The sequence below is a fragment of the Amblyomma mixtum genome, chromosome 1 (assembly GCF_055824585.1).
Source record: "Amblyomma mixtum isolate Tamu chromosome 1, ASM5582458v1, whole genome shotgun sequence".
Taxonomy (NCBI): Eukaryota; Metazoa; Arthropoda; class Arachnida; order Ixodida; family Ixodidae; genus Amblyomma; species Amblyomma mixtum.
The window spans coordinates 132,677,578-132,694,666 of NC_143012.1; the positions used below are offsets into that span (position 1 = coordinate 132,677,578).

Here is a 17,089-nt window from a genome sequence, read left to right on the forward strand (position 1 = left end):
CGCGGAAAGGATGAACCAACACAAAGCGGACGTCCGTCACATGAATCGTCAACGCAGCGCCGTGGCCGAACACTGTGAAGGGTGTGACCACCCAATTGACTTCGACAGCACCATTGTATTGGAAACGGAAGCTAACCCACGCAGGAGGCTTCTACTCGAGTCGTGGCACATACAGCAAACACGAGAGAATGTTAATCGTTCCCTGGGGACTCTCCCCTCATCCTACGTCCATGGGCTGCGGCCATTGACCCGCAGGTCCTCCACACAGGGGCTTAAAAAGCCAAGCTGCGCTCGCCCGTAGTCACACCGTGAAGAAGGGGCCGAGCCGGTCCCGAAACGTCGTGTTTTTCCTGTATTTTACTTGGTTGGCGTCACTTACCTTCTCCTAACAATTTGGGGAATGCTTCCACGATTGACTTGTCACCTGGATTGTCAGAAACTTTGTACGTGATATGGACAAGCCCCAAGTTGGTTGCTGCTGTGAAGCTTAAGAGTGGTGCACAGTTTCCTGGAATGACAAAAATGTCGTCTTCAATGCACTTATCTTTGTATCTCATTGTAACAGAGATTTTGCCCAAAAGTTGAAGTGGAGACATTGATTTGTATGGGAACACTTTGATGGATGTTTCTTGGAGATTCACATTTAGGCGACAGCTCTTGAAGTCATTTTCACCAACAACTGACACTGTAGCACCTGTGTCGATTACGAAAGTGACTGGCACATTGTGGACAGTGACAACAGCCTTTGGAGATGAACTTGCTTGAGGGAAAGCCATGGCAACAAAAATGTACTCGTCGCTGCTTGGACTGGTGTCACAGGTGGCTGCAGGCTCTCTAGTACTTGAACTCTTCTTACTGCAGGCTAACTGTGGGTTTGAGTCATTGTCATAGTCCACTGCATGTACAGTTCTCCTGGTTGAGCGACAGAACCGTGCAAAATGACCAAACTTGTTACATGCCTTGCAGGTCTTGCCCCATGCAGCACAACAGGATCGACCGCCTTGGTGAGGCCACTTGCCGCCACAGTTGCGACAATCTGCTGACAAGACACGAGGTCGTTGCGGTGTGTAGGCCTGCCGTGGCATCTGTCGTTCATTTCTTTGGTGTTGGCCATGGTGTTGTCCTTCCTTGTGCACTGTGAACACCGCCGCGTTGTTATCGACGTGCTTTTCGATTTCGGACACATTCCGTTCGACATCCTCGAGCATGCTTCCTTGCTTAAGTAAGTCTGGTAACGTTGAGGGAATCAAGCATGGCATACTTTCGGAGGCGAGACGACGTTCTGGCGAGAATGATTTGGTTCTTGACTTCAGGCATCGTATTCCGGCGTCGATGTACTCTGCGTAGTTTGGGTCGTGCTTGTAGCCGTCGCACCTTGCGCAGCATTGTCGGGGAGCGAGCGATATATGACGTAGACTTCTTCACTGACGTAGTGCAGGAGGAGCGCCTTCTTGCGTGCATCTGCCGAGATATCGCAAGCTAGAAGAAAGTTTTCGAACCTTTCTATCCACTTCGTCCATTCGTGACCAATATTGTTGTCGTCGGTAGCGCGAAGGTCAAAACTCGGGAAGGCAGGGAGCACATGTGCCATAGTTACCATTGCCGGTAGCCGCTTGTTGCTGACGGGTGATTCGACGGATTGACTCTTGATGTAGTGGTACTCACAAGAGATAAAAGAGCACTTCTTACACCATCTTAGTGTTCCCGAAGACTGTGATGGGGTCCAATTGATTAGATTGGGCGAGGGACTGATAAAGCGAGCCTGTTACTTAAGCCGCCATGTTTTATTCTCTCATAGTGGCCAACAGAGTGCCAACATTCGGCTAGATGCCGATTACAAACACTACACTTGTGAGTGCGCTCTTCCACTGCTGTTGTGATTAGCTGCCAGGCGATACCACCGGCAGAGGGCGCAGGGTGGCCCTCAAGCTGCACCAACGCAGCTTTTTGCCTTGCGTCCTCTCTCCTCCGTTACTAATGTAACCTTGTGAGAGTTAATAAAGATGTATGTATGTATGTATATGTATGCATATCGCTTTTTGGCCCTCTATGCCATATGACGTTTACTGCGGCTGATTAGCTCCGCCACTGTGTGCCGATATATTGTTTCAGTAGAACTTGTCGGACTAGTTGGTCCATTACAGATGCGAAGAAAGAACTACACGAAAGAGACATCGATGGCAAAGGGGCAAAGACAGACATAAATACACACGTGTCTTTGCCATTTCTGCATCCGCGTCTCGCTTGTGCAGCTCTTTCTTCGCATCCATGCAATGCAAATGTTTCACTAAAAAAAAAAAACAGTCAGTTGAGAGTAAGCACTTGTCCATGTCTTTCTTGTGTTCATCTGTATGGTGCTTGTTCTTTCCACAATATCAAACACACCAACAAGCCCAGCAAAATATCCTCAGTTCTGAAGTACTACTAGTTGAAAAATGTATTTACAATAGTATTGAAGAAGCTTAGCTTGTTGGGCAAGTTGGTGCATGGTACGCAGAAAACCAGCGAAAAGGACGCATTCACAAGGAGGAGAAGTACACAGGACAACGCTGGAAACACAACTGAAAAATCTTTACTTGGTGGATCGCCAACATCAGAACAGGGCGCACATGCACGAGAGCACCACAAATGCTATCAAAACAGCAAACACAAACTGATTAAGCGAGCGAAGATTGCATGTGGCAACCTATGTCCCATTCATGAAAGTGTACTCTTTTGCCGTGAACCTAACAGAGCTGTCGCTGACGCATTCCGTTCCTAACTGCTTGATTTTGAAGGCTTCTAAGATTTCTCGTTCTATCTGCGTTTTGCCGCGGCCAATGATTTTGACATTATGGAACAGAGGGGTGCAGTCTTTGCAGTGATTGCAATGTCTTGGAAGATTTGCTCTGTTGCCTGGCTGCAGCGAAAAGGCTCCTGCTTTGATCGATCCCTCTGTAAATAAATCCCCGTGCATACTAAGCACGTCACACCATGTCAGGGATGAGTCAAAACCAGGCTGGCAGGAAGCAAGCGACCAACAGTGTGTGACAATGCTCAACTTGAACCTGGAAAATATTTATGCATTCATAAATAAGACAGCTTCTTACTGATTTCAACCCTGCTATAGTGACAGAAACGACCAGAATAAGGGACTGCGAGATAATGTCTCCTACACAATAAATAATTCCCAGTGGTGGAAGGGAGCCCCAACAATGAGAGTATATGGTGCAAAATTATGCACTGCGGTGCGTCCTACATAACAGGAGCAGTTTACAGACCCCCAAATGCTCCCAAAGAGTTTCTAGAATTAATGCAAGAATGCCTTTGCAATTGTGTTCTTGCTTGCTAACAGGAGATTTTAATCTACTGGGCATACAGTGGAATAAACCTGAAACATAGAAAGTGTGTCTTTCTAGCACAGCGAAGCTGCATTCAGTTACAACCTTACCTAATTAGCAAATGAAGGTGGACTGGAACAACCACACATGCCTTGTTTGACCTGGTTTTCATGGTGGGCTCGGTAGCTGCGTGTCAACGCAGACTACTAATCCTCTGCTTTTCGCAATGCAGGTGTTTACCCTCGCCCTGAAACTGCTTTTCGCTGCTCTGCCGTCTGCCTCCTGTTCATCAGTGCCTACGGCCGCCGTGAAGTATCATGAAAAAGATTATTTTCATCCGCCTGCCCCATCACCATTGCTACCCCATCAACTGCCCTCATCGCCGCCAGAGTACGCCATCCCGGACCAACAGTGGCCAGCCCCATCGCCAGGAACATCAACATCTGATAATTTTATCAGGCATATAAAGCCCATGCTATCATCGCCGCCGCTCTGTGGGCTCGGTAGCTGTGTGTCAACGCAGACTACTAATCCTCTGCTTTTCGCAATGCAGGTGTTTACCCTCGCCCTGAAACTGCTTTTCGCCGCTCTACCGTCTGCCTCCTGTTCATCAGTGCCTACGGCCGCCGTGAAGTATCATGAAAAAGATTATTTTCATCCACCTGCCCCATCACCATTGCTACCCCATCAACTGCCCTCATCGCCGCCAGAGTACGCCATCCCGGACCAACAGTGGCCAGCCCCATCGCCAGGAACATCAACATCTGATAATTTTATCAGGCATATAAAGCCCATGCTATCATCGCCGCCGCTCTGTGGGCTCGGTAGCTGTGTGTCAACGCAGACTACTAATCCTCTGCTTTTCGCAACGCAGGTGTTTACCCTCGCCCTGAAACTGCTTTTCGCCGCTCTACCGTCTGCCTCCTGTTCATCAGTGCCTACGGCCGCCGTGAAGTATCATGAAAAAGATTATTTTCATCCGCCTGCCCCATCACCATTGCTACCCCATCAACTGCCCTCATCGCCGCCAGAGTACGCCATCCCGGACCAACAGTGGCCAGCCCCATCGCCAGGAACATCAACATCTGATAATTTTATCAGGCATATAAAGCCCATGCTATCATCGCCGCCGCTCTGTGGGCTCAGTAGCTGTGTGTCAACGCAGACTACTAATCCTCTGCTTTTCGCAATGCAGGTGTTTACCCTCGCCCTGAAACTGCTTTTCGCCACTCTACCGTCTGCCTCCTGTTCATCAGTGTCTACGGCCGCCGTGAAGTATCATGAAAAAGATTATTTTCATCCGCCTGCCCCATCACCATTGCTACCCCATCAACTGCCCTCATCGCCGCCAGAGTACGCCATCCCGGACCAACAGTGGCCAGCCCCATCGCCAGGAACATCAACATCTGATAATTTTATCAGGCATATAAAGCCCATGCTATCATCGCCGCCGCTCTGTGGGCTCGGTAGCTGTGTGTCAACGCAGACTACTAATCCTCTGCTTTTCGCAATGCAGGTGTTTACCCTCGCCCTGAAACTGCTTTTCGCCGCTCTACCGTTTGCCTCCTGTTCATCAGTGTCTACGGCCGCCGTGAAGTATCATGAAAAAGATTATTTTCATCCGCCTGCCCCATCACCATTGCTACCCCATCAACTGCCCTCATCGCCGCCAGAGTACGCCATCCCGGACCAACAGTGGCCAGCCCCATCGCCAGGAACATCAACATCTGATAATTTTATCAGGCATATAAAGCCCATGCTATCATCGCCGCCGCTCTGTGGGCTCGGTAGCTGTGTGTCAACGCAGACTACTAATCCTCTGCTTTTCGCAATGCAGGTGTTTACCCTCGCCCTGAAACTGCTTTTCGCCGCTCTACCGTCTGCCTCCTGTTCATCAGTGCCTACGGCCGCCGTGAAGTATCATGAAAAAGATTATTTTCATCCGCCTGCCCCATCACCATTGCTACCCCATCAACTGCCCTCATCGCCGCCAGAGTACGTCATCCCGGACCAACAGTGGCCAGCCCCATCGCCAGGAACATCAACATCTGATAATTTTATCAGGCATATAAAGCCCATGCTATCATCGCCGCCGCTCTGTGGGCTTGGTAGCTGTGTGTCAACGCAGACTACTAATCCTCTGCTTTTCGCAATGCAGGTGTTTACCCTCGCCCTGAAACTGCTTTTCGCCGCTCTACCGTCTGCCTCCTGTTCATCAGTGCCTACGGCCGCCGTGAAGTATCATGAAAAAGATTATTTTCATCCACCTGCCCCATCACCATTGCTACCCCATCAACTGCCCTCATCGCCGCCAGAGTACGTCATCCCGGACCAACAGTGGCCAGCCCCATCGCCAGGAACATCAACATCTGATAATTTTATCAGGCATATAAAGCCCATGCTATCATCGCCGCCGCTCTGTGGGCTCGGTAGCTGTGTGTCAACGCAGACTACTAATCCTCTGCTTTTCGCAATGCAGGTGTTTACCCTCGCCCTGAAACTGCTTTTCGCCGCTCTACCGTCTGCCTCCTGTTCATCAGTGCCTACGGCTGCCGTGAAGTATCATGAAAAAGATTATTTTCATCCGCCTGCCCCATCACCATTGCTACCCCATCAACTGCCCTCATCGCCGCCAGAGTACGTCATTCCGGGCCAACAGTGGCCAGCCCCATCGCCAGGAACATCAACATCTGATAATTTTATCAGGCATATAAAGCCCATGCTATCATCGCCGCCGCTCTGTGGGCTCGGTAGCTGTGTGTCAACGCAGACTACTAATCCTCTGCTTTTCACAATGCAGGTGTTTACCCTCGCCCTGAAACTGCTTTTCGCCGCTCTACCGTCTGCCTCCTGTTCATCAGTGTCTACGGCCGCCGTGAAGTATCATGAAAAAGATTATTTTCATCCACCTGCCCCATCACCATTGCTACCCCATCAACTGCCCTCATCGCCGCCAGAGTACGTCATCCCGGACCAACAGTGGCCAGCCCCATCGCCAGGAACATCAACATCTGATAATTTTATCAGGCATATAAAGCCCATGCTATCATCGCCGCCGCTCTGTGGGCTCGGTAGCTGTGTGTCAACGCAGACTACTAATCCTCTGCTTTTCGCAATGCAGGTGTTTACCCTCGCCCTGAAACTGCTTTTCGCCACTCTACCGTCTGCCTCCTGTTCATCAGTGTCTACGGCCGCCGTGAAGTATCATGAAAAAGATTATTTTCATCCACCTGCCCCATCACCATTGCTACCCCATCAACTGCCCTCATCGCCGCCAGAGTACGTCATCCCGGACCAACAGTGGCCAGCCCCATCGCCAGGAACATCAACATCTGATAATTTTATCAGGCATATAAAGCCCATGCTATCATCGCCGCCGCTCTGTGGGCTCGGTAGCTGTGTGTCAACGCAGACTACTAATCCTCTGCTTTTCGCAATGCAGGTGTTTACCCTCGCCCTGAAACTGCTTTTCGCCGCTCTACCGTCTGCCTCCTGTTCATCAGTGTCTACGGCCGCCGTGAAGTATCATGAAAAAGATTATTTTCATCCACCTGCCCCATCACCATTGCTACCCCATCAACTGCCCTCATCGCCGCCAGAGTACGTCATCCCGGACCAACAGTGGCCAGCCCCATCGCCAGGAACATCAACATCTGATAATTTTATCAGGCATATAAAGCCCATGCTATCATCGCCGCCGCTCTGTGGGCTCAGTAGCTGTGTGTCAACGCAGACTACTAATCCTCTGCTTTTCGCAATGCAGGTGTTTACCCTCGCCCTGAAACTGCTTTTCGCCACTCTACCGTCTGCCTCCTGTTCATCAGTGTCTACGGCCGCCGTGAAGTATCATGAAAAAGATTATTTTCATCCACCTGCCCCATCACCATTGCTACCCCATCAACTGCCCTCATCGCCGCCAGAGTACGTCATCCCGGACCAACAGTGGCCAGCCCCATCGCCAGGAACATCAACATCTGATAATTTTATCAGGCATATAAAGCCCATGCTATCATCGCCGCCGCTCTGTGGGCTCAGTAGCTGTGTGTCAACGCAGACTACTAATCCTCTGCTTTTCGCAATGCAGGTGTTTACCCTCGCCCTGAAACTGCTTTTCGCCGCTCTACCGTCTGCCTCCTGTTCATCAGTGTCTACGGCCGCCGTGAAGTATCATGAAAAAGATTATTTTCATCCACCTGCCCCATCACCATTGCTACCCCATCAACTGCCCTCATCGCCGCCAGAGTACGTCATCCCGGACCAACAGTGGCCAGCCCCATCGCCAGGAACATCAACATCTGATAATTTTATCAGGCATATAAAGCCCATGCTATCATCGCCGCCGCTCTGTGGGCTCAGTAGCTGTGTGTCAACGCAGACTACTAATCCTCTGCTTTTCGCAATGCAGGTGTTTACCCTCGCCCTGAAACTGCTTTTCGCCGCTCTACCGTCTGCCTCCTGTTCATCAGTGTCTACGGCCGCCGTGAAGTATCATGAAAAAGATTATTTTCATCCACCTGCCCCATCACCATTGCTACCCCATCAACTGCCCTCATCGCCGCCAGAGTACGTCATCCCGGACCAACAGTGGCCAGCCCCATCGCCAGGAACATCAACATCTGATAATTTTATCAGGCATATAAAGCCCATGCTATCATCGCCGCCGCTCTGTGGGCTCGGTAGCTGTGTGTCAACGCAGACTACTAATCCTCTGCTTTTCGCAATGCAGGTTAGTAACAAGTTTTCCCTATTTGCTAAAAAAACCAGTAACTACTTTTTAATGCAGCTGCCAAGCCCTCAGTGCTGCTGTAGTATTGTTGCCGAGTGTTCACGTGTTCTCCGTTTTCTTTTACTATTGTCAGGCGATGTCGAATCTAACCCAGGCCCCGACCGTTACGATTGCATACTTTCCGAGCTCCAGAAACTAACTACCGGGCAAGCTACATTAATTTCCGATCTACAGGACATTAAAGATCAACTAAAAACTACCGAAACAACCTTGACCGACTTAAACAAGCGCATGGACACCCTGGAATCACACTACGCCACACTTTCCACTATTCATTCTGAGATAGACGCCCTGAAAACTTTAAACACCAAACTTACCTGCAAGATCGACAAACTTGAAGCACGTATGGATGATGCAGAAAATCGCTCTCGCCGTAACAATCTCATATTTTACAATATTCCTGACACTAACCCCACTGAAACGTATGCAGACTTAGAAGAAACAGTCATTCGTCATTGCTCCACTCAACTAGATTTTGCCATCGAACCCAATCTAATCGAGCGTGCTCACCGCCTTGGGCGCCACTCAACTGATCGCACCAGGCCAATCATCGTTAAATTCACCTCATCGAAAACTAAAGAAAGCATCCTTTCTTTAGGAACTAAGCTTAAAGGCACTAACTACAGTATTGGCGAAGACTTCTCCCTTCCCGTTTGTAACGCCCGCAAACATCTTGTAACCTTTGCCAGATCAGTATCCGATAAGTTCTCTTTGCGCTTCAAAACATTACACATTGGTCCCAAATGCTACATATTCGATGAATCATCACAAACAGTAAAAGAAGTGAAATAGCAACCATCTCAGCACCTATCAACAGATCGTTCGAAGCATGCCCAGCAAGAAGCACTTTCAATGTCAGCGATCTTTACTAACGTGCGGAGTTTCATGCCAAAGCGCGACATTATTTCCCATATTGTCACTTCATCTGCTAGCAACATACTAGTATTGACGGAAACGTGGCTAAACAGTGATATTCCTGATAGTGAAGTCCTTGCTGACTTGCCTAATTTCAGTGTTTTTCGCAAAGATCGCCCAGACCGAAGGGGAGGGGGGGGTACTGATTGCAACCGCTCGGAATCTATCATGCTCAGCTGTTCACCTTTCATCAGATATAGAAATATTATGGGTTTTATGCCATGCTTCACCTAAATCAGTTGTGATTGGCGTTTGCTACAGGCCTCCTAGCTACCCAGACTTCCCTCGAAAACTTAATAACGCATTAAATGAAATTAAATCTAAGCACCCTAACACCTGCACTCTCCTATTCGGAGATTTCAATTTTCCGAGCATTGACTGGCATAATCTAACCGCTACAGGTAATAAGGATGCTAATGAATTTCTAGACGTCTGCCTTAATTTTAACCTCGTTCAAACTATATCCGAACCAACCCGTGTAACTGAAGACTGCGCTAATATCCTGGACCTAATATTAACGGATGATCCTGAATGCGTTCATTCCGTCACGTATCTACCAGGCGTCAGCGATCACCACGTCATACATGCCGGCTTCACGATTAAACCGTCCTTACGCGTAACTTCTAAACGAACTATCCGACTGTACGATAAAGGAAACTACACAGCAATAAATAATGAACTTCGCGCATTTTTACCAGTATTTCAATCCAGCTTTCATCGAAGATCCATTCATGATAACTGGTCCTTGTTTAAAAGAAAAATCGAAGATTTGGTCGACAGGTTTATTCCAAACATAATTATACGAAATAACCCTCAAAACCCATGGTTCACAAACACACTCAAACGTCTCGAAAATAAAAAGAAGCGTCTTTTCCGATCAGCCAAGTTGCTTCCTAGTCAGAACGCTTGGAACAAATATTATGCAGCCGAAAAAACTTATTTATCAAGTATTCGTGAAGCCAAACGCACCTTTTTTAACTCCGATCTGCCTAAAATGTTGTCAACTAACCCCCGTAGGTTCTGGCAAGTCATTAACCCCCAGCACACACGCACTGTTTCCCTCACTGATGCTTCGGGTGCAAATATCTCTGAAACTGAATGCGCCAACATGTTCAACACAGCCTTTTCATCCGTGTTTACTAATGAAACAGAGCCGACATTTCCTCCGAACCCCCCAATTATTCAAGATACTATGCCTCCTCTTATATTTTCTTCTGCAGGAATTTTGTCACTAATAGAAAACATTAAAATATCATCCTCTGCTGGAATTGACAATATCAACGCTAAAATACTGATTAATACCAAAGATATATGTTCATCTCTGTTGTGCTTGTTATTCGCTCAGTCACTCTTCACAGGTCAACTGCCCATAGACTGGAAAAAAGGGAAGGTCGTTCCAGTCTACAAATCAGGTAACAAGAACTCGCCGCTTAATTACCGCCCCATCTCTCTAACTAGTATTCCCTGCAAAATCATGGAACACGTCATCTATACCCACATCATGGCATTCCTTGATTCGAATAACTTCTTCCATTCTGCTCAGCACGGATTTCGCCGGGGTTACTCCTGCGAGACCCAACTTGCCACATTCATTCATGACCGGCATGCTAACCTTGATTCTAATCTACAGATTGATATCATTTTTCTAGATTTCGCCAAAGCATTTGATAAAGTACCCCATAAACGCCTGCTGATAAAACTTTCTCGATTAAATTTGCACCCCCATATTTTGAAGTGGATCGAAGAATTTTTGACTAATCGTTCGCAGTTTGTCTCCGTTAACAATAAGAACTCTAACTCACTCCCAGTAACGTCGGGCGTCCCACAGGGATCTGTGCTTGGCCCACTACTGTTTCTTATATACATTAATGATCTGCCTTCAAATGTAACATCTAACATACGCATGTTCGCTGACGACTGTGTACTTTATCGTGCTATTCTTACCGCCGCTGACCAATCTTCTCTTCAAAATGATCTTAATGCCGTTCAGGAGTGGTGTAATAAATGGCTAATGGAACTTAACCCACGTAAGTGTAATCTTTTGTCCATTAGCCGTCGGCGTAATCCTTTAACCTTCTCTTACGTAATATCTGAAGTTCCCGTACAACTAGTTCAATCATACAAGTATCTAGGCATAACTATCTCTAGCGATCTTTCTTGGAGCCTGCATGTTACTAATATAATATCGTCAGCAAACAAGACATTAGGTTTCCTAAAGCGCCATCTTCATCATGCTCCCCATCATGTCAAATTATTAGCTTACAAGTCATTAGTCAGGTCCAAACTAGAATTTGCATCGCCCATCTGGAATCCTCATCAAGCATATCTCATCAATGCCCTCGAATCTGTTCAGAATCGCGCAGCTCGTTTCATTCATTCATCCTACTCTAATGACATCAGTGTTTCGTCCTTAAAAACAGCATCCGGATTATCACCCTTATCGCTCCGCCATCGCATTGCCAGCATGTCTTTATTTCACAAATTCTTCCACAGCCCTATGCACATCGTACCTTATATTCTTCCACCCGCACGCATATCTCACCGCACCAGCCATCGTCTACAAGTTGCCCGTCCACGATCACGCACCGTCACTTTTTCTAATTCCTTCTTTCCTCGTGCAGCCGCAGACTGGAACGGCCTTCCGAACAACGTTGCCATCATCACTTGCCCAAGTCTTTTCACTGATAACGTAGAAATTTTCCTGTCATTGTGAATTTGTGCTTTTACTCTTGCCACCCCTTATGTAACACCCCTTTTAAGGGGCCTTTAAGGTAATAAAATGAAATGAAATGAAATGAAACAGCAAATAACATTCCCGACGGGCTAAGTGACCACAAACTCATTTTTCCATGTGTGAAAGAGGCAGACAAACAGAAAGAGACAAGCTCTCCTTGCTAAAGACTTCTCGCGATCTGATGATGTGAGATTATCTCTACAGTTTTGGGGAGGGGCCGACTGACAAAAGATATCGTCGTACATTATTGCCTCAAGGGTTTTGTTCCTGAGCAATCTGTCAAGACAAGGGCGAACCCAATTAAGCAACAGGTAAAATGCAAAAGAAAGACGAAACCAAGCTCAAATGTCGCAGATGTTAAAGGGGCAACTGGAGGCCATGAGGGAAACACAGACATCAGTTTGGTTTAAGAAGGAATTCTGACATCACCTTGCTTTGTCAAATGCAAACACAAACTACACTGTTGACTCTGGAAATGTTTGATTAAAAAGACTAGCTCATTAGACAAAGGGGTACTAACATACAGGACTAGTGCTAATTATTTTAGCATCATCACAGTTGAACCCCCAACTAGTCTAGCTTTCTGCCTTGACAGTCCGACAATGTTATTAATACTGATAAGTATCCGCTTCATTTATTCTGATTATTCATACTACACTAGTGTGTCTGCTTTAAAATCTAGAGCTAACTTACCCAGCCTTGAAACGCGACAAAAAATTTCCCGATTGTGCCTCTTCCATAAGTTTTATCATTCATCTTTAAGAGCATCGGTCATATCGCCTGCTTATCCCCTCTCAAGCCGTATTAACCACCATAAGGCCGTCTACGCCCCCACCGCAAGAACTGTCGCTCATTCTCTATCTTTTTTCGTCACGTCATCCCGGGACTGGAATGATCTACCACAGGACGCCGTGCATCACATCAATGCCATCCATTTTAAGAACGCCATCAAGACCATTATTGTTCAACTGTCATGCCCATCCCTCATGTAATGCCCCATACCAGGGGCCTTTGAGGTATCAAATAAAAAAAAAAGTAGAGCAATATTTTCCACTCTGTGTTTTACTATTGGCTGAACGCTTGAGTAAGCTTGCCATTTAAGACATTCTTTTGCCAGAAGGAATTTTTTCACTTATGCTCAACATAGATGCCAAAAAATCAGTTAGCCCAGGTGGCATACACTGAATGGGTCTCAAAAATATATTAATTACACATAGAGGATCATTGTATGATTGGTTGATTGCAAGAGTTGTGCCATTCATAAATCCGGTGTCAAACGCACAGTTGAAAATGACAGTCCAGTATCGATCACCTGAGCATGTAAAATTTTGCAGCATATCCTGGCAAAGGACAGGGTTAATTGGAGAGACGTGGGAGTGGCCTTTGCCCTGCAGTGGGCGTAGTCAGGCTGATGATGATCCTATGAAAAAAATATTTGATCTTTTTTAAAGCTTTAATACCTTCAACTCACATAAAAAGTTTTGGAAGGTGTTTGTCTATGGTTACACAGCTTGTTGAAACAATACACGACTTTGCAAAAGTGATAGATGACCAAAGCCAAATAGACACCACACGTTTAGACCTGCCAAAAGCCTTTGACCGCGTTTCACAATTGGAACTCGAAAAAATTAATTTTGGAGTTGAAGTCAACGTCATCCGATGGATAAAATTATGTATATCTTACGAATAGAAAGCAGTTTGTCGAAGGCAATGGTGCAAGGTCAGGTATTCTGCCTGCAACTTCAGGCACACCACAGGGCCCTGTCCTGTTCTTATGGCACTACATAACTGACTGACTCGACAAAACAGTTAAGGTGCATTTATTCACGGATGAATGCCTAATATACGCGATAAAATTTCAAATCCTGCTGAATTTAGTCTTAAAATATACGCGATAAAATTTCAAATCCTGCTGAATTTAGTCTTAAAAACAGTCTGCTGCAAAGTACAAATAAAGAAAGAAAAAACATGCTTGCAAGAACAACAAGGCATAAAAACACTTTGGTGGCTGTTGATTGTGGGCTGGGCATAGAGTTACTTCGCAAACTAGTCCCTATAATTGCGTAGGCGCCCAAATATCACACTGATAATCTGTGCGGTGCAGCTGAAAGACAGCTATGGTACTCTTTATTTTATTTATTTATTTATTTATCTTTTACCCACAGCGCCATTTGGCATTGCAGTGGGGGGGTTGATACATTAACACAGCGCATAAATGCAGGTAAATATAGAAAAGAGAAACAGCAGCCCAAGCATTCACAAAGTAAGCAAACAAATAACAACATTGACGCAGTGCGCATCTGTACAGAATTTGGGGAAAGAATTGGGGGGAAAGACAAAGATTTAAAAAATGCACCTTCAAATGTGAAATTGGCAGCTTACTTAACCCTATGTTAAAATCCCATGTTAAAGTAAGCAAGTTTTGTATGAGATCTATTAAAAAAAGAACCAATAAATAAAACTGAAAGAATGCAGTGACAGCAACAGCAAGGTTTGGCCTTTCGAAAAACAGAACAATGGATTCAGTCATGGCTTTGCCAGCTAAACTGAACTTGCCGAAACTATCCTGATGGCAATTAGTTGCTTGGCTAAAGTTTGTCAACTTGATTTGCATGGATTACTTCAATTCAAAGCATTACATTCAAAGGTCATCCCGACCCGTGAGACACAGTCACCCTGGCCAAATCATTCTTGTATGTGCGAGAACAGAAAATCCACATGACCAAAGCATGCAAATAGATTCCACATGACAATTTGAACAAGCTGTTATGCTGTGGCGTAATTCGTTTGTGTGCTGGCAAACTCTCTCCCGTACTTGAACAGTGTCAGTAACCGCGACCCCACCCCTCCTTGATAGGCTGCCACTGCAGTCGTCTTCTGTGGGTTCATCCCCCTTCTCTGAGAGAGTCCAGTGAATGAGTGCAATATAAGGAGGTTGCACACACAAGAAAAATGGACACTATTAGTGCATTCACCCTTGATTCACACCAACCTTGGCTTTACCAGGTATACGGCAGTGCCATGCAGGCTGCGAACGATCAAAACCCATCAAAGAATGCCCCATCGCACAAGTTGTCAAGTCCTAAAGGAACTGGGTGGACACGGCCTGAACAGTATCACATCTTGCCTACGTTATGCAACATTTCCACAGATGTAATAAAATGGCGAGTCAGGCATGCAAAACTAAGGCAGGAATTTATTTTCTTGAAACAGATGACTCCGTGCTTTAAGACGTAGCTCTAGTAGGCCTCTTATGAGCGTCCACTTTCGTTGCCTTGCTTTGCAAACACTTGAATGCCTAGAATGTTTTGATTTGTTTACATAACTTGATATGATAGGAACAAATCAAAAGTATAATAAACACCTCGAATATAGTGCTGACCAACAATGTGGACATAAGAAGACCCGAAAGAAGCCACAATTAGGGGAAGTTGGAATTTTTCCTCCTATGGAGCAGTTTTCCTCACTCCTGGAATGCGCAAACCCTGAAGGGCCTGTGGTTGTGAAGGCTCTCTGAAATGTGCGTTCCTTCGATGACAGTGCTCTGCACTTTCTACCATGTGTTGAAGGCTTGGGATTACAGGAAGCGCAACTAAATTGCCAATATCTCCAGAAAGACTGCTGTCATCCAGAATTAAGCACTGTGCCTGCACATTAAAAGGACAAAGCTGGTGAAAAACTTCCAACCCTGCTCAGCACATCTGCTGCTTCTTTCTTTTTTTTTTTTTTTGCGTGAGTGCACTCCTTGGATCACTGAGTGAGCAAGTGGCTCTTCTGCACTCCAAGAGGTGCACACAAACTGATAAGTATGGGCGACTCTGCTTTAAACTGCCACTAATGCGGAACTGAAACTTACAGCCTGAACAGGGCTGCTACCGAGAAGCACACGAGTAACCATGCACTGTACAAACTGCCCTGCCCTTCTGTTTCTAAGCTCCGTCCCATCACTGTTGCAGCTTACCTCACTGGCCTCCACCTTGTGACAATCATGTCATGTGGTTGCATTTCGCGAGTGATCTGATTTTTCCGCTGGTGGCGAAACTTGAAGCTTCTGCGCTATGCCCCCTCTACTTTTCTGCACATGACCACCGTCCAATGCCCACAGAATGAAATAACTGGAGATCTCACTCTCGGTCGACACCTGAAACGCGGCGTGAGGCACCGTACTGGAGGGATTAATTTCGACCACCCGGGGTCCACATGCAGAAACAGGCACGGAAGTTAAGTGGCTTCGATTTCTCTCGTGCGGCAGAGCTACCTGAACAGCTGAGAAACGCGGCACAATGAAGAAAGGCGCACCCTGTTCGCCATACCAATGTCTGCGCACGACTTCAGTCGAAGAGAGGAACGCGGCAGCACACGCAGCAACGGCGGGCCGCACCGTGAAAGGAACAACACCCACATCGCTCCGTGACAGCACAGAAGAGCCCAATACGAAGATACGCAGCCAGCTTACCATCGAAAGCTCTTGCGGAACGCGGCTTGGACACGCGCGGGTTACCAACCTCCGTTCGTATATCGCGGCTCTTCAACACAACCGCCTGCTGCTACTACATGCATACAAAAACTAAGGTGTCTTCTGCTGTTCGGCTCATTGATCTCCACTAGGGAGCGGGATTCAAAAGCAGAGTTGCGACATAAGGTTAGAAGCGTAGGAAACCGTAGTGAAAGATGATGGCGAATGTTAACGAGAATTAACAACACAGTTGATCAAAAATAAAGAAAAAAGCTGAGCATGGTGGCAATTGCCACCACCCCGTATCAAAAGAGGCGCTGCTATCCATCTATCCACCCATCCATCCATCGTTGACATGATTGGGCGCATTTGTTTTTCAGTCCCGGACTGTCCGGGACTACTTGCGGACTCGAGTCCGGTATTTGTTTTTCTCGGGCAGCCCGAAAGCTCCGCCCACCTGCCTGCATCGCCATAGCAACGCGTTCGTTTTTAGCCTATGGCAGTCCGCGGGCTGCTGAGAAGGCAGCAGACGACAGCTGCGCGCCGCGCTGGCAGCCATATTGAGTTAGACTCCGTGTGCATTTTGAGTACTTTTCGTGTTCCTGGAGGTCGATATCATGCGTTAAACCTTCAAATGAGCTCCGTAGCTGCTCTCTGAGCCATCGCAAGACTTGTTGTTCTTGCATCTTCGTTTATTTTCTTGAAATCCACCGCATACGGACGCGCGTTCGAAGCTGCGAGCGCGTATTGTTTGCTCGTGTCGTCAAGAGGTTCTCGTTCGCTTGTTTTGCGACATGCTGTCTGTACGCTTACCTGAAAGCATCGCAGGTGAACCACTCGTATACTGGAGCAGCTATAGAGCTTGTTGTCAACATTTT

The 17,089-nt window shown here is 46.8% G+C and overlaps 2 protein-coding genes across 2 annotated transcripts in view; one reads left to right on the forward strand and one right to left on the reverse strand.

Moving 5' to 3' along the window:
* LOC149367625 (uncharacterized) overlaps nucleotides 1-8,898 on the forward strand; it is a 71,972-nt gene extending 63,074 nt beyond the window's left edge. The window contains exon 2 of the mRNA XM_089575485.1: nucleotides 7,953-8,898. Coding sequence (XP_089431611.1) covers nucleotides 7,953-8,898 — 946 coding nt within the window. The remainder of the gene's footprint in view (nucleotides 1-7,952) is intronic.
* Nucleotides 1-16,390, reverse strand: part of LOC149367623 (uncharacterized) — a 225,783-nt gene extending 209,393 nt beyond the window's left edge. The window contains exon 1 of the mRNA XM_089556426.1: nucleotides 16,212-16,390. Coding sequence (XP_089412552.1) covers nucleotides 16,212-16,214 — 3 coding nt within the window. The 5' untranslated portion in view covers nucleotides 16,215-16,390. The remainder of the gene's footprint in view (nucleotides 1-16,211) is intronic.
* Nucleotides 16,391-17,089: the final 699 nt, after the last annotated feature.